Consider the following 26,534-nt stretch of genomic DNA (forward strand, 5'->3'; position numbering starts at 1 on the left):
CTCCTGAAATCATCATTATATTTAATAAAGTATTAAAAGCCACCTATTGCCATCGTACGAATTGGACCACATACATCACTATGTATAAGTCCTAATCGTTCGGTGGCCCTTTCATATTTTCTGGTAAAAGGAGCTTCAAGCCATTTTTCCAATTAGAAAATATTTGCATTCTTCGTATGATTCAAAATCAAACTTATCCAATTGTAGCCATCTTAATGTAACTTGGAAATGCATTTCTCAATTATGTGACCTAAACGACAATGCCAGAGGTATGTTTGATTTGAGTATATCATGTTAATAGTTTATTATCATTACTGTTTACATTATATACATGAGTACCTAGATCAAGAACTATATAAACCACTAAACAAACGTGCAACCCCGTAGGCAACATTATTCAACGAAAAGGAACAACTATTGTTCTGTATTAAAAATGAAAAACCTTTCTTGCCCAAACAAGAAACCGAAATAATGTTTCTGCAAATCCCAGACACGTAAAAACATATATCTGGTTCTAAAATAAGCCCAATAGGCAACGATAAATGATAAGTCCCTACAGGTAAAGCAGTAACCTTTGCGCCATTTCTAACATGGAGGACGACTTCTCCCTTTGCCAATGTCCTACTTCCCCGCAGTTCCTGCACATTTAAACAAATGTGAGAACCACATCCAGTATCTAATACCCATAAAGTAGAAGTAGACAAATTAACTTCTATAATATAAATACCTGAATCAGAAGCACCATCAACCTTCTTCTTCTTCAGATCCTCCAAATAGGCATGACAGTTTCTCTTCCAGTGACTCGGTTTCTTGTAGTAGTGATAAGTATCACCCTTTGCAACACCACCTTCAGGCTTCAAAGCCTGTTTGGGAGCATTTTTAGTAGAAGCAGTAGACTTGGATCCCATCCTCTTCTTACCTTTCCCTTTTGCACTCCCTTTATTCATCATCATTATGGGAGCAGGGGGCACCTTCTGAATGTTGGTCTCAGTAGTTTTTAACATAGTCAACAATCGGTAGATGTCTTGTCTATCTCATTCATGTTGTAATTAATTATAAACTGAGCAGTGTTATTGTTCAGAGATTGTAAGATTAGATCTATATGGGCTTTCGGACCAATCGTGTAACCCAAAGTAACAAGGTGATCCATATATCCAATCATCTTCAGAACATGCGGTCCAACCAGATCATGATCACCGTGTTTACATTCATACATAGATTTTCTTATATCAAACCTCTCTTGATGAGCCTTTCCTTCAAACATACATTTAAGGTACTCAATCATGATATAAGCATCCATAGTCGCTTGCATCAAACATGTGACATCCGTGTCATCATCTATATGCTTATGATAAGCAGCCTTTTAAACACGTGTTGTACCTTCAGGAAGAGGTCCAGGGCGAGGAACATCAATGACATGGAGCTTTCGCTCCTGCCTGAGGACTATCCTCAAGTTCCTTTGCCAATCAAGGAAGTTTATTCCTGTCAGCTTGTCCTTTTCAAGGACTGACCGCATAGAGAAGTTGTTTGAGTTGTTTGCCATTTGATATCTACAATTTAAAATGCATAAAATTCATATATATTCACAATATATATCTCCCACTAATTTTATTAAATTAATAGCTCTAACTATCAATTCAGAAAGAATATCTTCTATGTCCTTTCTAGTGAGCCAAGATCCTGATTTTAAAACATTTTAGTTCAGCATTGGCTTTACTCCTAAAACATAATTCAATAAGGTAGACAATATTAGTCAATTATATCAACTATAAAACTCTTCGATACTTCGGTGGAACAACATTTGTTCATATTTATCTAATAAATCTCGCTAAACTCCATTCCCCTAAGTTGACAATCCTATTATGGTAACTTAGTTAAGTCAAACCCAACATTCAGAAAGTATCAATATACTTCAATGTATCTCCCATGATAGATGGGAGTACTTCGCTCTGGTGAACCCACTCCTTATCGATCTAGGGGTTAACACACTGGACATATTGGAAGGCATCTAAACAACTTAATATAAACTTTGGAGATTGGTAATATTAAAACGATCATGATCCTATCATAAAGAGATTCCCAATTTTTTCTTGAATAAAATACTTCAATATTCGTCAATGGTTTGATTTCTAGGTAGTGAGGGAGTCACAACGGTCACGCTTAAAACCCACAACCTTACAAGTTCAATGAACCCGCTTTTGACAAAATCACCCCAAATCAGAAATAAAGAAAATTTATATTTTATTATGTGTTTCTGAAACAAGAGAATCTCATGAAGGTTTTTTAAATTTTAAAATCCTGAATCGTTACATATTTATCTTGTTTAGTAGATATGGCATGGGTGATGTATCTAATACATACATACATTGTAAATCTAATTAAGCATGCATCATTCTAACTTCTCTACACATTCGTTCATCACATGATATATGTAAAGTGCAATAAAATAAACATGGTAGGTTATGGCCCAATCCTATGTGATGTTTATCAAGCTAACGATAAAGATCATGGTCAATATAAGGTGGTTAAATATATAAATACAACTATCTATTAAATCATATGTCTTCTTGTTATATTTGCTTCAATTCTTCAAGTACATTAAATAAATGAAATATAAAAACCTAATCTAAAAAAAGTTACAAGAAGAAATCTAGTTACATTCGAGATTAATATTACAAGAATCAAAACAACATGCAAGTCATATTTAAAAACCAACACAACAATAAAAAACCATTAATCTAAGGTCGAAAGGCCATAACCATCGACCATGCTCAAATAACATATAATAATATAATTTATCATATACTTAATATGATTAATCTAATTAACCATATGAAGTGGAACAGATACGAAACACTATTTTGCAGAATCAAAACAGAACCTTTCTTCTTGATTTTTCATCTCTGTATCGTCGTATCATATATATACAATATGTTCCAGTCACCTATTGTGTACAGACACAATTAATAATAACAATAATTATCTCAGATCATCATTACATGAATAATATCGAATATCTATTATGGGAGATCATCGACATATATAATACCATCATATTTACCATGGAAAATCATCAATACATGCATAATATAAAATAACCATCATGGCAGATTATCAACACATGCATAAAATAGAAATCACATACATATAGTCATGGAAGATTGTATACATGATATTATCATCAAAATCGGTAAACACACAAAAGCATTAAAACCTTTCGCAAGTAGCTCTGATACCATTGTTGGGTTTTGAGGCATAAAACGCTGAGAAAATAACAAATAAAACCGTAAAATTAGAATAAACCGAAACCCACCACAGGATCCATGCGAAAAACAATATTCAATTCATGGATGAGATGTTTACCTTAAAGAGCTTTACAATTATAGTTGTCAAAATGAGATCCTAGATTTAACCGAACACCACGTATCCTGCCTTAACGATCTACGCCATAGAGGTATCTATGTCGTAGAGGTACCTATGCCGTAAAGTAAATTATAAGTTAAATAATTTGATGACCCTGACTCAGTGAGTTATATTATGTTGTATCTATTAAAGACTATGTCGTGACGTTTTTGGTGATAAGACTGAGATTAGATTATCTTGAGAAGTTATAAGGTTTAGTCCCAATAGTGACCCTATAAATAAGTACAAGATCTTGTATATTGTTACCAAGGATTCTTTGATCTAGACAATAAGACATATTCATATAATATTATTGACTAAGTGAAGTCTTCACTACAAGATGAGATTGTGGTTCATTGCCCTGAATTTATATAAGAGTATTTGACATCTGTGTTTGAGAATTAGTCAGTTGATGAAACTTTAACACCTAAATTATTTTTTGTTAATGATGATTTATATGTAAGACGGAATGAATGACCACTTTTAATTCCAACTCGTGTTTCTCCAATGGTAATAAAAGAGGATTATATATATTGCCAGTTGTGACTAGAAATTTCGCCTGAGATGCCAAAGACTCATGCCTTGACTCCAGGGAAACCATGTATGACGACTATGAAAGACATTACTAATAAGATTTTAACTTAAGTTTTGACTAATCAAGTCAGTGCTCTAGGATCTTCACCGGACCGTGTCTAAGGTTCGAACATGAATAGATAGACATCTTCTGAAATAAGAACACAAGATTTGATGGCAGCGGCCTATGAGATATATAGCTCTTGGGTTATGAGGCATAAAACGCAGCAAAAATAACAAATAAAACCGTAAAATAGAATAAACCGAAACCCACCGCACGATCCATGCAAAAAACAATATTTAATTCATGGATGAGATTTTTACCTTAAAGAGCTTTACGATTATGGTTGTCAAAAGAAGATCATATCTTTAACCGAACACTATGTATACCGTCTTAACGATCAACACCGTAGAGGTATGCATACGAAAGCTGGTACAGAGGAGGCGTGTACTAGCACAAATAACGGACATATTTTCCACTCTCTCTCAGACCTTTAGCTGCTAGGGTTTTATGTATAGTTGTAAACCATTAAAGGATTACCATATATATAGTTGTGGAAAGAAACAAAATTAAGACGGTCATTTGATGCTCTAATGGGAAAAAATCATTATGCGCGGGAGTGCAATCAAACTCTAAAGGAGAATCTAGAATCGAGGTTGATGCCACCCCGAGCAGGAATAACTACAACAACAATATCAACCTTGTCCCTTGCACTTTAAAAGTGATTGTGAGAGATACTATAGATGACAATGACATGATTATGAGGACACCTTTAGTAAATTTAGACAGTGTATAAAGTCAGTTCCACTCGATAAAGTGTTGATGATAGAATTTGCGAGCTAGGAAGTCTTTTCAATTGATGGAGTCACTACGCCATAGATTGGATTCCGCAACCACAAGAAACCGTAACTAAAGGCCAAAAAAGCGTTGCTAAAGGCTAAAAAAGGCTATGACGACTCTTTTTCGGGGTTGCAATTTTAGGCGTTGCAATAGAATTTTTTACAACCCCGGTGACACCCTATTGCAACCCTTGTTTATCCGTTACAAAAACGTGTTATTGCAACACCAATGGGGTTGAAATAGGTCTTGAAAAGTGTTACAGTAGGGTTTGGGCTATCAGTACAATATTTGTGGGCCCAACAATAGGGCCCACATGTGGGGTATCAATGCAACCTTTTTGTAACGCTTTTTAGTGTTTTTTGTAACGCTTTTTAGTGATTATTAGCAACACTATAAAGACCTATTGCAACGCTTTTACAAAAAAAATGCTAGGAACTGTTTGCAAATTAACATGCCCATAAATAAGACCATTGTCTTAAAACCAACACAATCCACAAATCATAAACATCAGTCCATCAACCATAACATCAGTTTCCCCATACTACCACTACCTTCACCATCACCATACTACCATCCTTATACCACTAATTGTCTACCAACCATAAAACAAAAGCGGAAGTTTAAACAAGTTAAAGTTACAATTCAAAATCTAAACATAGTAGTAATGAGAAAAACAAAGTAGAACGAGAATGCTGCTAGAACGCTTCTGACTAGGTACAACCACCTCCAGTAATAGGAGGTGGTTTACCTACAGGCTAAAGACTTTCTTCCTCCAACTCAGCGCTTTTTAATTCTTCCAGTTCTGCTTCTAATTCATCCTGCAACATAAAGAAGACATTCAGACAAAAGAATAATTTCTGAATCAAAGGAACATTGATAAGCAGAAAAGAATGTATTATAACTGGAACTGCAAGAATTAAAAAATAAAATTAATGATATAGGTGAACAACATACCTCATCAAAACCAGCTGTTGCACCAATGGGAGTGGCCAGTGCTTCTTAAATCTGTTTCATGTTTTCTGTTTGCTCATTTATTTAATCCATAGTTTTATCTACATCATCCATATTCCTGCGAAGATGACACTATAGAAAAAAGCAGGATGTTGTTCATTAATGTCGAAAAAGAAGAAGATACATGACAAGTAATGTCATATATGCATCCGAATATACTAAGAAAATAAAATTACACTAGGAGATAATTAAGATAATATAACCCTTCAATTTCCATGCAAGCCAACCAACCACTAGTGCACTTAAGTATGAGCCACGGCCCATAAATAAATATTAATTCATAACAATTAGTGACTTAGTGATACATTCAAAATAGAAAAAATGCGAATTTTATTATTCGGGATAGTATTTAGGATTGTCGCCGACGAATAGTTAACAAATAGCTTTGTATATTGAAGCATGTATGTGTAAAAGACATTGCTCAATACAAATACTTGTATTATTACAATGAACTAAATGAGTTGAAAGATGATATGCACCTTCTTTCCAGCAGGTTGTTGTAATCAATGTGTAATATCAGCTACCTGAACCAGGATATTCATATCATATCAAGCAAGTCAAAAAGTAGGCTGCAACTGTAAAGTGTAACCAATAAATGACTATACTGCACAGAGAGAGCAAATGTATATTGAATACTGACGATCGAACAAATAGCTTCCCGCATCCATTCCAAGTTTCGCGGGTCAACAATCAAATCACCTGCATAAGAGAGCCTATTACTACTTGGTTAATAGTTGGTGAAAATAATATCATTAATGCATCAAACTCAAAATTAATTTACAGTAGCATGCACACTGAGATAACACTTCACTTATATCAAATTTTACAGCTTCAGCTATATACAAGAGTTCTCATTCATGGAAATACAAGGAAAGTAACTATTAATGGGTTAGAATTTAAAAAATTTCAGTGATCCTATAGCCCCCAAATAATAATATTGGAAAATATAATATGCAATAAGCAGTACAAAGAAGGCATAAAATATAAGTGACTTACTATAGCCGAACATAGTTCCTTGCTCACAAACCATAACATTCTGATTTCCAGCTAGCCTAACTTTTTCAGCAGAATTTGTCATAACCTACATATGTACTTACAGAAGGTGCACAAAATTGGCCTTTCTTGATGTTGATAATCTTTCCCGTTTGCGCAGCTGCAACTAATAAATCTGTCTATCATTCCAATATGTAATTGAACATGTCAGTTTAAATACACATGGTAAAGTGCTTTATTCACACACAGTTCAAGCCTCAATAATTATATATCGCAGTTCAAGCCTCAATAATTATATATAGTCGTATGAAAATAACAATTTATCATTATTAAATAATTCAACCTGTCTGTAAAGGAATGCTGGAATCTGAATTATATCGGCAACTTGACCAACTGCATCACACTGAGATAAGAGAGTGTTATATACAGTTAGGCAATGATGAACACTAGTTCTATACTGCTCTTCCGCCAAATAATTCTTTAAATATATGCACCTTAAGATCACTTTAAGGAAAACAAATGTTGCTAATTGACAAAAAACACGGTAGAGATGGAATAATGATGTTGGGCCTACATGTTTTACAAAATAATAAGGCTGGCAACTGAGTGCAGTACAACTCAGTCTAACAAATGACTTGCTTCTCACTAGGAATCATCCTAGTTTAAGAAACAAAATGTAAGATTTTCGAACTACAGATAATGAGTTCTGTTTATATATAAGGAAAAAAGGAGTAGCATACATAATCATCTCAGTACTGGGATAAATAAAATTTAGGACATAAGATCAAACTAGAAAAGGCCAGTGACATCATGGTATTCAGGATCATAAATAATCAAAAACTCAATATTCAAGGAACAAGATAAATGAACTGCATGAATTTCTTTAAGATCTTGATGTATAATTCATTTTAATCAAATGAGACATTCTACTAGACTGTGATACCAAAACATATGCCCCTAACTAATCTACAGGACAAAATCAGTTCTAGAAATCATTAAGCTAAAGTTAAAACACTAAAAAGACAACATATGCTAATGGATATGCTGTCATATACATAAAAATAAAAATAACGTTTTACCTTATAAATGGCACGACTGAAGCAACTGAAAGAATCTTGTAAAGATGAGTTTAACTTTAACAGATATATCATATTAAACGGGAAGAAAACTTTGGTTGGCACAAGAACCATTCCATACACAGTCTATCCAACTAAGGCAAGGATATATTGTGAAAATATATATATGCAAAGCAGAGCCACAGAACCAAAAAAGAAAAAGAAAATTAACATATATAATCCATAAGACCAAATTAAAGAGAGTGAATCACCTTGCATCCAAGAACTGATGAAGTTATACAGACACATCATTATCAAAACCTAGCTAACAGATTTTATTTTGTTCATTTTTGTAAAATATGTATGGGGTAATAAATGGTCCCTTCCTCTGTTCACTTTCTTGTTTATATATTCCAGGGCCTGACAGTCAGGGGGGTTTGGTCTCCTGCATTTTCACAATGCTGATGCTGATTGTTAGATTAAACCACATCAAATATTGTACAAATATACACTTAAATTTATCTGCGAACATGAATTTAACTGTGAAACAGAGTAACCACTACAAAAGATAAGATTAACTGCTACAAATTTAGAAAAAAAAGGTTAACTGTTATAACATACAGTCAGTACCTTGAGGTGATTTTGTATAGGTGTGCCACATATAACTATACGATGAGCAGCTGGTATCTCAAGTAGCTGATGTGATGATGGAAAGTATGAATCACTGCATGAATGGTTCTTTCTACCTTGTATTTATAATGATAAATATGTCCACTCGATTTATTAATTATTTTATTTAGGAAATAGTGACTTATACAACTGCACATCTTTTTGCTGTTATTAGTCACCAGGGTATGAAAATTGGTAAGCACAATGTACAAGTGTTCCTAGATAAATATCTTTCTAGACACTACACGTTTTAGACTCTGAACGTAAGGTAAATCTCTTTGTTTTACAAGCTCAATGTCTATTATGGTCAGGTAAGAATATGGTGCATTAAATTACAAGGGTTATTCTTTTCATATTCTTTATACTCTTATATATCATGGTTCAGCTAAATCGAACTCCTTAAATTTGCTAATTGCCGGAGTTACAAGCAGAACATTAGTTTATGTAAATAAGGCAAAACAAATATCATAAACCCTCAAAATATCACCTAGCAAAGATAATGTAGTGCTTTCACACTATAATCAGACAAAGTTATTGCCACTAGAATTAATCAACATACTCATTGTATATAAATCTAAGCTAATTGAACACTAATCAAGACATCAACTATATATACATAGCACCCAATCTAAAAAATAACTCGAATAATAAAGAGACATCGATTTACTTATACAAATACAAGGGTTTTGAGAAATTTTCACCTGAGCCATGGCCTTAAGTCTCATGGAACTACCTATATCTATACCTCAAAGTATAATTTATCCAGAAATTATAGTGAAATTGATTGTAGAAGCCTGACAAGATTCAAGCCCTTGAGTTGACTCACCGAGTTTCATCATCGAGTTGTCGAGTTTTGATGCGGCCACCATTGATTTGAGCTTGGTTTTCGTGAGGATTGTAGGGAATGGTCTTTACTAGCCTGGAATCGTCACAGAGATGCATAATCTCCATTGATGAACTGAAGAGCTTCGAAATAATGATCGAATGATTAATTGGAAGTTCGAACGAGTGAAATAAGTGTTTTAACATCGTGTTTAACATCATATCACTGAGAAGACACAGAGATTTGACTGAATAATGGGAGAAATTGAGTTATTCAGGACTAGAAATATTGACTTTTGTATATGAATCGAGAGAGAAAAGCAGGGAGAATTTTTGATCAGTTTGTATGAGCAAACAAGGATTTGGCCTGAATTTTTGATTAAAAATTAGAGATGCAGTCCGGTTTGGAAAATAGAGAAATCAATACCAGTATTATTTCTTAAAATCCTTTCAACTTCAATTTTTTTGTTAAAGTAAGAACGCGGCAATTTTGCCTCCACTCTAAAACTTTTTTGGACTTTTTCTTTTTTTATAAATATATATTTTGATATTAAAATTATTAATTAATTTTATAAATTTTATCATTTAAAATAAACAAGTGATCAACATATATTCATCCAACCAGAGTTTGTTTCCTTTTATCATTGTGATTGGACACATCTTCTAAAACCCTGTCTTATTTAAATAAATAAAATTAAATACTGAAATCATAAAAAATATTCATCTAAAACACCTAGAATTTGATCACCATCTAAAAATGAAACTCACCAATTATATGAAATGCCATATCATATAGCAATCCATCTACTTACATGTGTCCAACTCATGACTTTTGAGGAACCTGCACATCTACGTGAATAATTACTTATATTATTAAAATAAATCATCACTTATATCACTTATAAAATGGAAATATAATATCCAAGTATCAGATCTGTGTATCAAATTGATAAAATTGAGAGTGAAGAATTAAATTGAACTGACCTCCACCAGTGAAACAGTTTTGGCCACCATCGAGGACCACATGTCTTAATATTGTAGATGCTAAAGAGGACACTTTAACTTTGATTTATATAGAAACTATTGTGTTTGCTCTATGTGGAAAAGTGTTGGCAATAGAGGACCATAGATCTTAATATGCATAGGCTAATCTTAATATGCATAGGCTAATGGTAATCACAACAATCAAACTTAATATATATAATAACAAATGTGCTAACTAGAACCTTCTCGAATTGGTGTTTCTAGAATTGGTGTTATCTTGAACCTTCTAGAATTGGTTATTGGGCCATTTAAAATAATTGGTCTTATCTTGAATCTTCTAGAATTGGTTAATGGGCCGTTTGAAATACACTAAGACCAACTAGAAAAAGGCCCAAAATATTGAAATTGGTAATATTATTAATTAAATACGTATGTTTTGTCCGCCTAAAATTTGTGTTAACTTAAAAAATAACAGAATTTGTATGAACTCATTTTTGTGAATATTAAATTAATTATACATATTTTTTTGTTAAATATATGATCTCCAAGCTATTTAATTCTTCACAAAATATTTTTGAAAAATAAATCATTTCATATTCATATTGGTCGGTTTTAAATTATTGTGTGTTTATTTAAAATTTAACCAAAATTTTAGGTAACATTCACAAAAAAGTTTGGCCACCCAACTTGTTTAGGACAGAACTTGGTGGATTTTGAGTATTACATTTTTTCATACTTGATAAATTAGTAATTGTTGACAAACATCCCAAATTCATTCTAGTATTCATACACAAACAAAATATTTTATATATTATATATTTTATAAATAATAAGTAAAAAACTGTATTAATTTTATATTTTAAATCCGAAATAATAGTGTGTTATGTGTAGGTAATTGAGGCAAAATGTGAGGTATTAACTTATGTAAATGTGGATCCAAAATAGTTGGAAAAAATGTGTGCTGTACATTTTGAAAATTTTGTAAATTTGTGAAAAATCATATTATATAAAATTCAAAACAACATCTTCATTTCACTTTTGATGTCATCAGTATAAATATCATTTTGTCAAGTAAATTTTAATTGACCATTATAAACTTATAGCATATTTAGTATTACTCATTTCACTTATCATACTAGTGTTAACAAATGAAAAGTATCATTTGGAATATTCATTTATTTGATTATAAACATTTTAAGGCTATACTTTTGTAATATGGAAAACTATCTTCCCATTATTCAACATACATACACATGCACATGGGCCTGAAAAAAATAAAATGAAGCAAAAATCTGATTATTGAGCTTTCTTAGCACTTCAATTAAACTAGTTTATGTGATCAATTGGACTTAAGTTTGGAATAAAATAATATACCCAATTAACTTGCATGACCCACACTTGTCAACATAAAATTTTGATATTTATTTAGGATATTATTTTATGAGTTTAATATGCCCATTTCATGATTTTTAAATTTTAGTTTGTTATATATATAGCTTCACCTTTATGTGATATTTTTAAATTTTGATGTTTATCTAGGATATTACTTATATTATAAAAATAAATCATCACTTTTATTACTTATAAAATGGAAATATATTATCCAAGTATCAAATCAGTGTATCAAATTGATAAAATTGAGAGTGAAGAATTAAATTGAACTGACCTCCACCACTGAAACAGTTTTGGCCACCATAGAGGACCATATGTCTTAATATTGTAGATACTAAAGAGGACACTTTAACTTTGATTTATATAGAAACTATTGTGTTTGCTCTATGTGGAAAGGTGTTGGCAATAGAGGACCATAGATTTTAATATGCATAGGCTAATCTTAATAAGCATAGACTAATGGTAATCACAACAATTAAACTTGACATATATAATAACAAATGTGCTAACTAGAACCTTCTGGAATTGGTGTTATCTTGAACCTTCTAGAATTGGTTATTGGGCAGTTTAAAATAATTGGTCTTATCTTGAATCTTCTAGAATTGGGTAATGGGCAGTTTTAAATAAACTAAGACCAACTAGAAAAAGGCCCAAAATATTGAAATTGTTAATATTATTAATTAAATACATATGTTTTGTCCGCCTAAAATTTGTGTTAACTTAAAAAATAACAGAATTTGTATGAACTCATTTTTGTGAATATTAAATTAATTATACATATTTTTTTGTTAAATATATGATATCCAAGCTATTTAATTCTTCACAAAATATTTTTGAAAAATACATTATTTCATATTCATATTGGTCGGATTTAAATTATTGTGTGTTCATTTAAAATTTCACCAAAATTTTAGGTAAGATTCACAAAAAAGTTTGGACACCCAACTTGTTTAGGACAGAACTTGGTGGATTTTGAGTATTACATTTTTTCATTCTTGATAAATTAGTAATTGTTGACAAACATCCCAAATTCATTCTAGTATTCATACACAAACAAAATATTTTATATATTATATATTTTATAAATAATAAGTAAACAACTGTATTAATTTTATATTTTAAATCCAAAATAATAGTGTGTTATGTGTAGGTAATTGAGGCAAAATGTGAGGTATTAACTTATGTAAATGTGGATCGAAAATAGTAGGAAAAAATGTGTGCTTATATTTTGAAAATTTTGTAAATTTGTGAAAAATCATATTATATATAAGTCAAAACAAAATCTTCATTTCACTTTTGATGTCATCAATATAAATATCATTTTGTCAAGCAAATTTTAATTGACCATTATAAACTTATAGCATATTTAGTATTACTCATTTCACTTATCATACTGGTGTTAACAAATGAAAAGTATCATTTGGAATATTCATTTATTTGATTATAAACATTTTAAGGCTATACTTTTGTAATATGGAAAACTATCTTCCCATTATTCAACATACATGCACATGCACATGGGCCTGAAAAGAATAAAATGAAGCAAACAAGCTTTCTTGACACTTCAATTAAACTAGTTTATCTGATAAATTGGACTTAAGTTTGGAATAAAATAATATACCCAATTAACTTGCATCACCCACACTTGTCAATATAAAATTTTGATGTTTATCTAGGATATTATTTTATGAGTTATAATGTGCCCATTTCATGATTTTTAAATTTTAGTTTCTTATATATATAGCTTGAGCTTCTTATACAGACAAGAAAACTTTCTTTCATAATAACAAATTAAAATTTTAGAGTTTAATTCTCACAAAATTTTTACAAGTTTTCTGATCTTTATAAAAAAATTGAAGTAGAAAAAAATTGTTAAAATCTCATTCAATTTGAATTTTCTTGTAAACAAGTTAGGTAGTGAAAAAATAAGATACTATTACACAAATATATTTATAGGAGAATAACAGTACCTCCTTCACTATTCATTTATCTTCTTGTTTAGAGGCTTGAATAAAGCTCAAATATACATAGCAATATATGAACACAGACGGAGATACGTATTGTATTTTGACTACAATCAAGAGAAAATGTAGAGGATGTGTTCCTAAACTTTTAAATATTCCTCAAGAATTTAGAATTTTCTCTGTTACAAATTTCTAATTTTTTATATTGCTTATTTGAATAACTACATGCCATCCAGAAGTGTCTTGCCACTTCTTTATTCCAAATTTCCTTGTAAAGGTCTTCAACTTGTCTTCCGGCGTAAACTTAATATTAGATGGCTCGATAGATATTATTATATTCTAACTGTCAAGGCAAATTGGGACAGTCTCTTATGCAAATGGGACAGTCCCTTTAGAAATGAGACATTGAATGGGACAGTCTCAATTACCTACAGAATGTAAATAACAGTAATTAAAATGGAGAATGCTGAAAACTGAAAAGTAAAAACACCAGAAGTTTTTATTTGGTTCGGCCCCTACCCCTAGTCTATGGCCTACATCCCCATGCCAACTAGCATAGAGAATGTATTATATCCACTTAATACAAAGTACTTACAAATTTTCCTTGATTACAAACTTGGCCCACTTGAAAGAAACATTTCCCTAGCACACAGCTACCTAGCACAAAGCTACTTGGCCTTCCTGTTGTAATCAAACTCCCACAACCCGGGACAAGTGATATAATACACCTTTCAGATACAAGAATATAATATGAAAGTTTACAACTCAATTAGGCTTCTTATTTTCTGGATATGTATCTCTGGTATAGAACAAGAAAGTGTTATCAGATGATGAAAGATTGACGTGAAAGCATTAACCACAAATCTGAAATAATGAGTTGTATTTATAGGCAAAGTTCTAACAAAATTATTTTCAAACAAAAGATAAGATAGAATTTGAAGATAAGTTTGTTTGAAAATATTTGAATGAAACTTTGAAACTAATCTGTTAGTAATTTGAAAAAGGATAAATCAAGTAAAGATAAGGCTTGAGAGATTTAAACTTGATTTACAAGATAGGGTTTGTTTGAGATAAGTTAGAAAGATATTTATCCAGTCAAACAAGATACATAAAAACCCTAACTGCACTCCTAGAAAAAACTGCATTGATAGTCTCGGATATAGTATTGCTTTCATTCATTTGTTTCTGCATTTTGTTGTTGAAGAATCTTATCATCATAAAACCGAACAATTGACATTCTCCCCCTTTTATGATGATGACAAAGAAAGCATAAATGCTCCCACTATCAAAAACACTAAAGGCCTGTAAACTAAAGTTAGATACAACAGAATATATCGCAGTTTATAATATATGCAATCAATATGAGAATGAGAAAACTAAAGAATGAATGAGATACTAGATCAATGTGCATAAAAGAGACAGTATAAAACATTATATCATAACAACCCATCCATAAACCAAGACGTCCAGTTGTTATCTAACATATAAACGAAACTCGAATATATCAGTCTTAAACACATAAAACACACACAAAACCAACAAAACCATCCATCAAAAACTAAGTTCAAACACCAACACACCCAGCATAAACATAGTCTGAAAACCAAATCTGAAAAACCAACTGAAACAACGTCTTAAAAACATCATAAAATTTCTCCCCCTTCATCAGAAAAGGGTCCTCAATTGGAATCGTCATCAACGTTAACTAGAGCTTTTCCCTTTCCTGAACCAGAAGCCTTGTTCTGGGATGAAGGAAACACCGGAGCTGAGCCATACCCTAAAAAGAGCTTGGCAAAAACATCTTGAGCTGGTGCCTTTCCGTCCTGTTCAGGAAGCCAGCCAAATATCTTTGCTTTGTATTCTTCTCTGGTCATGCCAAAAATTGAAGGTGGAGGGATGGCAAGAAGTGGCAGTAGAGCAGTGATTTCTTCTAAAGTGCAATCTCCAATCCAGTCTCTTTTCTTGTGCCAGTACATCTTGCTCTTATCTTGCATGGCTGACAACTGCTGAGACACAAACTTAGTCTCGGACCCAAGCTTGAAAAATAACTTAACAAACTCTTTTTCCCATGCCTTAGTAGAGGAAACCATTCCTTCTTGTAGAGTCCCAAACTCAAAGTCTATTGTCTTAGCCAACTTGACATCAAAAACATGCAACACAGAAAGTTTTGCATTGATAGCATCTAAAGATGAACAAACATACTTCCTAAACATCTCAAAAGAAGCATTTAAAATACTGACTTCAGAAGTCAGTGACCCGAGAGTTTTGACAGAAGCAAAATGTTGATTAATTGACGCTAAAGCAGCGGAATTTTCTTCTAACTTGGCAAACAATGAATTGATAAAAGTATTGGTGTTTTGGTCATTTGGGTCTGAGGCATAATGGGGGGATTTGGGCAAACCACCAAAAGAACGGTGGGCATTATCAAAGAACAAATTATTTGACTCAGATACTACGAGATCATTCGCAGTCAAAACAGACAAGTAAAAAACAACATTCAATTTTTCTGACTTAGCAGACTCAAAAGGAACACGAAAATACTGAAGAATCTTTGTCAATAAAGGAGGGTATCGAAGATGTGTTGATTCATGTTTAGCACAATGATTCATGTTGGAAATTATCAAAGAAGCCAAATTACAAGGGGTTTTCTTAACAAACACAGACAAAAGAATAGAATCCTGAAATGTGACTCTATCACGACCGGATTTACGAGGCAGAACATTCGAGTGAAACAATTTAAACAACAATAAACACATAGGAGTTAAATCAGTTACCAATGGTTTAACAGACACAGAAACAAAGTTGTCACCGAGAATAGCTTTGAGTTGTTCTTCATACTGAAATCCAGGATTCTCGTCAAAGGCCTGATGAGTAGTAAACGGGAAGGGGCCTTGTTTAGATACTCCTGTGAGCCAGGCCAACAAATTCGCCTTAAAGCAAACCGGACTTCCTTTCACCGAAGAGAACATAATATTGTCAGACAAAATTGAAAAATTCGCATAGAACTCCTTCAATAAATCTGGATAGATCACATCTGAAGGCGACAACAATCCAGCACACACAACGACTTCAAACAACACTGATACACCGATCTTAGTAAGATCATCAAAATCACACAATCTCTCTTTCAAAATAGACTTGTGCCACGCCTTGGTAGTACTTTCCTTTGCATGACGTTCGAAAGAATCATGAGATACTTCGCTTGATGCTTCGGAAACAACTACAGCAACACGACGACGCTCCGAACCAGAAGGACCAGTGGTCAGGGTTTGGTTAGCGGTGGATCTCGAACGGCGGGCCATGGAAGAAGGAAGATTTTAGGGTTAAGAGAGAAAAGGATAGGATTTTGAGAGAATGAGAGGGTAGAATGAGAAAAGAAAATGAAAAGATTAAGAGAGAGAGAGTTTAAAGAGGAATAGGAACTGAAGAGTTAGATATGGAAGAGGAAGTGAACAGGTGCATCATTTTGAATAATGCAAACTCTTTGATTCTTTCATCAAAATGACGATCTGATCTCCTTGAGGCTTGCTTCAATCTATAAATAGGTCGAAGCAACTTACAAACCATCTTAGAAAACTTTGGATCAACAAAACCCTCACGTTGTATCATATAAATATCCTCTTCAAGGCCCCTATTTAAAAAAGCAGTTTTGACATCCATTTGCCAAATCTCATAGTCGGAATAAGCAGCTATTGCTAGAAAAATCTTGATGGACTTGACCATAGAAACTGGTGAAAAAGTCTCATCATAGTTTATACCATGTATTTGTTTGAAACTTTTTTCCACTAGTTGCGCCTTATAGGTCTGCACTTTACCATCCATGTCAGTTTTTTTCTTGAAAACCCACTCGCACCCTATATTTTTTACCCCTTTATTTTGGTACATGGATTCCATCTCGGATTTCATGGCCTCTAGCCATCTCTCGGAGTCTGGGTTGTTCATAGATTCTTGGTAGGTAAGAGGATCACCATTGTCTATTAGCATCACATTATTATCCTGAGTCAAGAGAAATCCATAATATCTCTCTAACTCGTGACGAGCCCTAATAGATCTACGAACAACCTGTGTTTTCGGAGCAGGAACATCTTGATTTACATCCTGCTCACTTTCCAACTCTGGTTCAATATTATTTTGTACATCTCGATCTTTATCAAGATCTATTATCCTCCCACTATTTTCTTGGAAAGTAACTCTCTTCCAAGAAATATAGCGGTCCGAGCAACAAACACTTTGTTCTCAGTAGGATTACAAAAGCTATACCCTTTTGTTTCCTCAGGATATCCCACAAAAAATATTTATCTGATTTTGGTCCTAGCTTGTCAGAGACCAAGCATTTTACAAATGCTTCGCATCCCCATACTTTCATAAATGACATGCTATGACGTTTCTTAGTCCATATCTCATATGGAGTCTTTTGAACCGATTTAGTTGGAACTCGGTTAGTGTATATGCAGTCATTTCTAGATCATAACTCCATAAATATATTGAAAGATCTGCTAGACTCATCATCGATCGCACCATGTCCAACAAGGTATAATTTCTCCTCCCAGAAACTCCTTTCTATTGAGGCGTTCCAGGAGGAGTAAGCCGTGATACGATACCACACTCCTTCAAGAACCCTTTAAACTCGAGGATTAAGTATTCTTGTCCATTATCTGATCGTAGAACTTTAATACTTTCCTCGGTTTTATTTTCCACTCTGGCCTAAAATTTGTGTTAACTTAAAAAATAACAGAATTTGTATGAACTCATTTTTGTGAATATTAAATTAATTATACATATTTTTTTGTTAAATATATGATATCCAAGCTATTTAATTCTTCACAAAATAGTTTTGAAAAATACATCATTTCATATTCATATTGGTCGATTTTAAATTATTGTGTGTTCATTTAAAATTTAACCAAAATTTTAGGTAACATTCACAAAAAAGTTTGGCCACCCAACTTGTTTAGGACAGAACTTGGTCGATTTTGAGTATTACATTTTTTCATACTTGATAAATTAGTAATTGTTGACAAACATCCCAAATTCATTCTAGTATTCATACACAAACAAAATATTTTATATAATATATATTTTATAAATAATAAGTAAACAACTATATTAATTTTATATTTTAAATCCAAAATAATAGTGTGTTATGTGTAGGTAATTGAGGCAAAATGTGAGGTATTAACTTATGTAAATGTGGATCCAAAATAGTAGGAAAAAATGTGTGCGTACATTTTGAAAATTTTGTAAATTTGTGAAAAATTATATTATATATAAGTCAAAACAACATCTTCATTTCACTTTTGATGTCATCAATATAAATATCATTTTGTCAAGTAAATTTTAATTGACCATTATAAACTTATAGCATATTTAGTATTACTCATTTCACTTATCATACTAGTGTTAACAAATGAAAAGTATCATTTGGAATATTCATTTATTTGATTATAAATATTTTAAGGCTATACTTTTGTAATATGGAAAACTATCTTCCCATTATTCAACATACATACACATGCACATGGGCCTGAAAAAAAATAAAATGAAGCAAAAATCTGATTATTGAGCTTTCTTGGCACTTCAATTAAACTAGTTTATGTGATAAATTGACTTAAGTTTGGAATAAAATAATATACCCAATTAACTTGCATGACCCACACTGGTCAATATAAAATTTTGATGTTTATCTAGGATATTATTTTATGAGTTATAATATGCCCATTTCATGATTTTTAAATTTTAGTTTATTATATATATAGCTTCAGCTTTATGTGATATTTTTAAATTTTGATGTTTATCTAGGATATTACTTATATTATTAAAATAAATCATCACTTATATTACTTATAAAATGGAAATATCATATCCAAGTATCAGATGGTGTATCAAATTGATAAAATTGAGAGTGAAGAATTAAACTGAACTGACCTCCACCAGTGAAACAGTTTTGGCCACCATCCAGGACCATATGTCTTAATATTGTAGATGCTAAAGAGGACACTTTAACTTTGATTTATATAGAAACTATTGTGTTTGCTCTATGTGGAAAAGTGTTGGCAATAGAGGACCATAGATCTTAATATGCATAGGCTAATCTTAATAAGCATAGGTTAATGGTAATCACAACAATCAAACTTGATATATATAATAACAAATGTGCTAACTAGCACCTTCTGGAATTGGTGTTTCTAGAATTGATGTTATCTTGAACCTTCTAGAATTCGTTATTGGGCGGTTTAAAATAATTGGTCTTATCTTGAATCTTCTAGAATTGGTTAATGGGCCATTTGAAATAAACTAAGACCAACTAGAAAAAGGCCCAAAACATTGAAATTGTTAATATTATTAATTAAATACATATGCTTTGTCTGCCTAAAATTTGTGTTAACTTAAAAAATAACACAATTAGTATGAACTCATTTTTGTGAATATTAAATTAATTATACATATTTTTTTGTTAAATATATGATATCCAAGCTATTTAATTCTTCACAAAATATTTTTGAAAAATACATCATTTCATATTCATATTGGTCGGTTTTAAATTATTGTGTGTTCATTTAAAATTTAACCAAAATTTTAGGTAACATTCACAAAAAAGTTTGGCCACCCAACTTGTTTAGGACAGAACTTGGTGGATTTTGAGTATTACATTTTTTCATACTTGATAAATTAGTAACTGTTGACAAACATCCCAAATTCATTCTAGTATTCATACACAAACAAAATATTTTATATAATATATATTTTATAAATAATAAGTAAACAACTGTATTAATTTTATATTTTAAATCCAAAATAATAGTGTGTTATGTGTAGGTAATTGAGGCAAAATGTGAGGTATTAACTTAAGTAATTGTGGATCCAAAATAGTAGGAAAAAATGTGTGCGTACATTTTGAAAATTTTGTAAATTTGTGAAAAATCATATTATATATAAGTCAAAATAACATCTTCATTTCACTTTTGATGTCATCAATATAAATATCATTTTGTCAAGTAAATTTTAATTGACCATTATAAACTTATAGCATATTTAGTATTACTCATTTCACTTATCATACTAGTGTTAACAAATGAAAAGTATCATTTGAAATATTCATTTATTTGATTATAAACATTTTAAGGCTATACTTTTGTAATATGGAAAACTATCTTCCCATTATTCAACATACATAAACATGCACATGGGCCTGAAAAAAAATAAAATGAAGCAAAAATCTATTATTGAGCTTTCTTGGCACTTCAATTAAACTAGTTTATGTGATAAATTGACTTAAGTTTGGAATAAAATAATATACCCAATTAACTTGCATGACCCACACTTATCAATATAAAATTTTGATGTTTATCTAGGATATTATTTTATGAGTTATAATATGCCCATTTCATGAGTTTTAAATTTTAGGTTATTATATATATAGCTTCAGCTTTATGTGATATTTTTAAATTTTGATGTTTATCTAGGATATTACTTATATTATTAAAATAAATCATCACTTATATTACTTATAAAATGGAAATATCATATTCAAGTATCAGATCGTGTATCAAATTGATAAAATTGAGAGTGAAGAATTAAATTGAACTGACCTCCACCAGTGAAACAGTTTTGGCCACCATCGAGGACCATATGTCTTAATATTGTAGATGCTAAAGAGGACACTTTAACTTTGATTTATATAGAAACTATTGTGTTTGCTCTATGTTGAAAAGTGTTGGCAATAGAGGACCATAGATCTTAATATGCATAGGCTAATCTTAATAAGCATAGGCTAATGGTAATCACAACAATCAAACTTGATATATATAATAACAAATGTGCTAACTAGAACCTTCTGGAATAGGTGTTTCTATAATTGGTGTTATCTTGAACCTTCTAGAATTGGTTATTGGGTCATTTAAAATAATTGGTCTTATCTTGAATCTTCTAGAATTGGTTAATGGGTCGTTTGAAATAAACTAAGACCAACTAGAAAAAGGCCCAAAATATTGAAATTGTTAATATTATTAATTAAATACATATGCTTTGTCTGCCTAAAATTTGTGTTAACTTAAAAAATAACACAATTCGTATGAACTCATTTTTGTGAATATTAAATTAATTATACATATTTTTTTGTTAAATATATGATATCCAAGCTATTTAATTCTTCACAAAATATTTTTGAAAAATATATCATTTCATATTCATATTGGTCCGATTTAAATTATTGTGTGTTCATTTAAAATTTCACCAAAATATTAGGTAAGATTCACAAAAAAGTTTGGCCACCCAACTTGTTTACGACAAAACTTGGTGGATTTTGAGTATTACATTTTTTCATACTTGATAAATTAGTAATTGTTGACAAACATCCCAAATTCATTCTAGTATTCATACACAAACAAAATATTTTATATATTATATATTTTATAAATAATAAGTAAACAACTGTATTAATTTTATATTTTAAATCCGAAATAATAGTGTGTTATTTGTAGGTAATTGAGGCAAAATGTGAGGTATTAACTTATGTAAATGTGGATCCAAAATAGTAGGAAAAAATGTGTGCGTATATTTTGAAACTTTTGTAAATTTGTGAAAAATTATATTATATATAAGTCAAAACAACATCTTCATTTCACTTTTGATGTCATCAATATAAATATCATTTTGTCAAGCAAATTTTAATTGACCATTATAAACTTATAGCATATTTAGTATTACTCATTTCACTTATCATACCGGTGTTAACAAATAAAAAGTATCATTTGGAATATTCATTTATTTGATTATAAACATTTTAAGGCTATACTTTTGTAATATGGAAAACTATCTTCCCATTATTCAACATACATGCACATGCACATGGGCCTCAAAAGGAATAAAATGAAGCAAACAAGCTTTGTTGGCACTTCAATTAAACTAGTTTATGTGATAAATTGGACTTAAGTTTGGAATAAAATAATTTACCCAATTAACTTGCCTCACCCACACTTGTCAATATAAAATTTTGATGTTTATCTAGGATATTATTTTATGAGTTATAATGTGCCCATTTCATGATTTTTAAATTTTAGTTTCTTATATATATAGCTTCAGCTTCTTATACAGACAAGAAAACTTTCTTTCATAATAACAAATTAAAATTTTAGAGTTTAATTCTCACAAAATTTTTGCAAGTTTTGTGAACTTTATAAAAAAATTGAAGTAGAAAAAAACTGTTAAAATCTCATTCAATTTGAATTTTCTTGTAAACAAGTTATGTAGTGAAAAAATAAGAAACTATTACACAAATATATTTATAGGAGAATAACAGTACCTCCTTCACTATTTATCTATCTTCTTGTTTAGAGGCTTGAATAAAGCTCAAATATACATAGCAATATATGAACACAGACGGAGATAAGTATTGTATTTTGACTACAATCAAGAGAAAATATAGAGGATGTGTTTCTAAACTTTTAAATATTCCACAAGAATTTAGAATTTTCTCTATTACAAATTTCTAACTTTTTATATTGCTTATTTGAATAACTACATGCCATCCACAAGTGTCTTGCCACTTCTTTTTTCCAAATTTCCTTGTAAAGGTCTTCAACTTGTGTTTCAGCATTAACTGTTATAGAACTTAGGCTGCACCAACTGTTTGGAAAATCTATAAAGTGACGCGCTAAGGAAATTTTAAACAACAATCAATATACCAATGAACACCAAATAAAATTTTTGCCAACTCCAAAGGGAACACTATCAAACAAGAACAAGGATACATAACCACAACGGTCGGGAAAAACCAACTCATCTCTGGAACTCAAATAACAAAAACCTTATTTGGTAATGCTAGTCCCACTAAGCATCAGAACTCCAGTGTAATCCTGGCGGTCAACAGTAGCACCAACCTTGCTTCCTTGCTGATCATTCAATAAAAAATGAGGAATTGGTTGAAAACATACCGTATTCTTATTTCATAATGAAGCAAGACCCTGTTCTAATGCAACTTTATATATGAAGCTGAGGTGTATGCATGCTCTTCAAAGAAAGTACCTGTCTCAACTTGATTGCGCATAGGGTTCGAGTAAAGGATTAAAGGAGAAGGTGAGCATTCCTAGTTACCCCAACTATAAAGTTATTTTCATAAATTAAAATCTAAACACCAACATATTATAATTACACACTACTAATAGTATATGGTGTTTATATATATGAAGATAATTGCACACGCCTCAAGTTTTTATCTCAAACAAAGACTGCAAAAATACATATAGTTTTCATGGTTTGCTTACCCGGGTCTTCTTTAATTTTATGGAGCATTATCTTCATTGTTTCCTGTAAACAATAATTAATAAATAACATAAACTGAGGCAAGAAAACGAAATTGATAACATTATATACAAAATTTATGAAATTTTCTTTAAGTTTTAGACTAGAATAAACATAGTGATCAACATATATTTATCCAACCAGAGTTTGTTTCCTTTTATCATTGTGATTGGACACATCTTCTAAAACCCTGTCTTATTTAAATATAAATAAAATTAAATACTGAAATCATAAAAAATATTCATCTAAAACACCTAGAATTTGATCACCATCTAAAAATGAAAGTCACCAATTATATGGAATGCCATATCATATAGCAATCCATCGACTTACATGTGTCCAACTCATGACTTTTGAGGAACCTGCACATATACGTGAATCATTACTTATATTATTAAAATAAATCATCACTTATATTACGTATAAAATGGAAATATAATATCCGAGTATCAGATCTGTGTATCAAATTGATAAAATTGAGAGTGAAGAATTAAATTGAACTGACCTCCACCAGTGAAACAGTTTTGGCCACCATCGAGGACCATATGTCTTAATATTGTAGATGCTAAAGAGGACACTTTAACTTTAATTTATATATAAACTATTGTGTTTGCTCTATGTGGAAAAGTGTTGGCAACAGAGGACCATAGATCTTAATATGCATAGGCTAATCTTAATATGCATAGGCTAATGGTAATCACAACAATTAAACTTGATACATATAATAACAAATGTGCTAACTAGAACCTTCTCGAATTGGTGTTTCTAGAATTGGTGTTATCTTGAACCTTTTAGAATTGGTTATTGGGCCGTTTAAAATAATTGGTCTTATCTTGAATCTTCTAGAATTGGTTAATGGGTCGTTTGAAATAAACTAAGACCAACTAGAAAAAGGCCCAAAATATTGAAATTGGTAATATTATTAATTAAATACATATGTTTTATCCGCCTAAAATTTGTGTTAACTTAAAAAATAACAGAATTTGTATCAACTCATTTTTGTGAATATTAAATTAATTATACATATTTTTTGTTAAATATATGATATCCAAGCTATTTAATTCTTCACAAAATATTTTTGAAAAATACATCATTTCATATTCATATTGGTCGGTTTTAAATTATTGTGTGTTCGTTTAAAATTTAACCAAAATTTTAGGTAACATTCACAAAAAAGTTTGGCCACCCAACTTGTTTAGGACAGAACTTGGTGGATTTTGAGTATAACATTTTTTCATACTTGATAAATTAGTAATTGTTGACAAACATCCTAAATTCATTCTAGTATTCTTACACAAACAAAATATTTTATATATTATATATTTTATAAATAATAAGTAAACAAGTGTATTAATTTTATATTTTAAATCCAAAATAATAGTGTGTTATGTGTAGGTAATTGAGGCAAAATGTGAGGTATTAACTTATGTAAATGTGGATACAAAATAGTAGGAAAAAATGTGTGCGTACATTTTGAAAATTTTGTAAATTTGTGAAAAATCATATTATATATAAGTTAAAACAACATCTTCATTTCACTTTTGATGTCATCAATATAAATATCATTTTGTCAAGTAAATTTTAATTGACCATTATAAACTTATAGCATATTTAGTATTACTCATTTCACTTATCATACTAGTGTTAACAAATGAAAAGTATCATTTGGAATAAAATAATATACCCAATTAACTTGCATGACCCACACTTGTCAATATAAAATTTTGATGTTTATCAAGGATATTATTTTATGAGTTATAATATGCCCATTTCATGATTTTTAAATTTTAGTTTATTATATATATAGCTTCAGCTTTATGTGATATTTTTAAATTTTGATGTTTATCTAGGATATTACTTATATTATTAATATAAATCATCATTTATATTACTTATAAAATGGAAATATCATATCCAAGTATCAGATCCGTGTATCAAATTGATAAAATTGAGAGTGAAGAATTAAATTGAACTGATCTCCACCAGTGAAACAGTTTTGGCCACCATCGAGGACCATATGTCTTAATATTGTAGATGCTAAAGAGGACACTTTAACTTTGATTTATATAGAAACTATTGTGTTTGCTCTATGTGGAAAAGTGTTGGCAATAGAGGACCATAGATCTTAATATGCATAGGCTAACCTTAATAAGCACAGGCTAATGGTAATCACAACAATCAAACCTGATATATATAATAAAAAATGTGCTAACTAGAACCTTCTCAAATTGGTGTTTCTAGAATTGGTGTTATCTTGAACCTTCTAGAATTGGTTATTGGGCCGTTTAAAATAATTGGTCTTATCTTGAATCTTCTAGAATTGGTTAATGGGCCGTTTGAAATAAACTAAGACCAACTAGAAAAAGGCCCAAAATATTCAAATTGGTAATATTATTAATTAAATACATATGCTTTGTCCGCCTAAAATTTGTGTTAACTTAAAAAATAACAGAATTCGTATGAACTCATTTTTGTGAATATTAAATTAATTATACATATTTTTTTGTTAAATATATGATATCCAAGCTA

At 30.8% G+C, this 26,534-nt stretch overlaps 1 protein-coding gene across 1 annotated transcript; it reads right to left on the reverse strand.

Annotated features, from left to right (window-relative positions):
- Positions 1 to 1,006: 1,006 nt before the first annotated feature.
- Positions 1,007 to 1,543, reverse strand: LOC141700808 (uncharacterized). Its single transcript, XM_074504487.1, has 2 exons — positions 1,381 to 1,543; positions 1,007 to 1,254 (listed from the first exon to the last, which is right to left on the reverse strand). The coding sequence occupies exons 1-2, from the start codon at positions 1,541 to 1,543 to the stop codon at positions 1,007 to 1,009; spliced, it is 411 nt and encodes a 136-aa protein (XP_074360588.1).
- Between the last annotated feature and the right edge of the window lie 24,991 nt (positions 1,544 to 26,534).

This window comes from Apium graveolens, unplaced genomic scaffold (genome assembly GCF_009905375.1).
Source record: "Apium graveolens cultivar Ventura unplaced genomic scaffold, ASM990537v1 ctg2944, whole genome shotgun sequence".
NCBI classification, from domain to species: Eukaryota; Viridiplantae; Streptophyta; class Magnoliopsida; order Apiales; family Apiaceae; genus Apium; species Apium graveolens.

Excerpts from the sequence above, each read along its gene's own strand:
- LOC141700808 (XM_074504487.1), bottom strand. The coding sequence starts at position 1,543 with ATGGCAAACAACTCAAACAACTTCTCTATGCGGTCAGTCCTTGAAAAG. Across the intron at positions 1,255-1,380 it reads CCCTGGACCTCTTCCTGAAG|GAAAGGCTCATCAAGAGAGG; the intron begins GTACAACACGTG and ends GTATGTTTGAAG.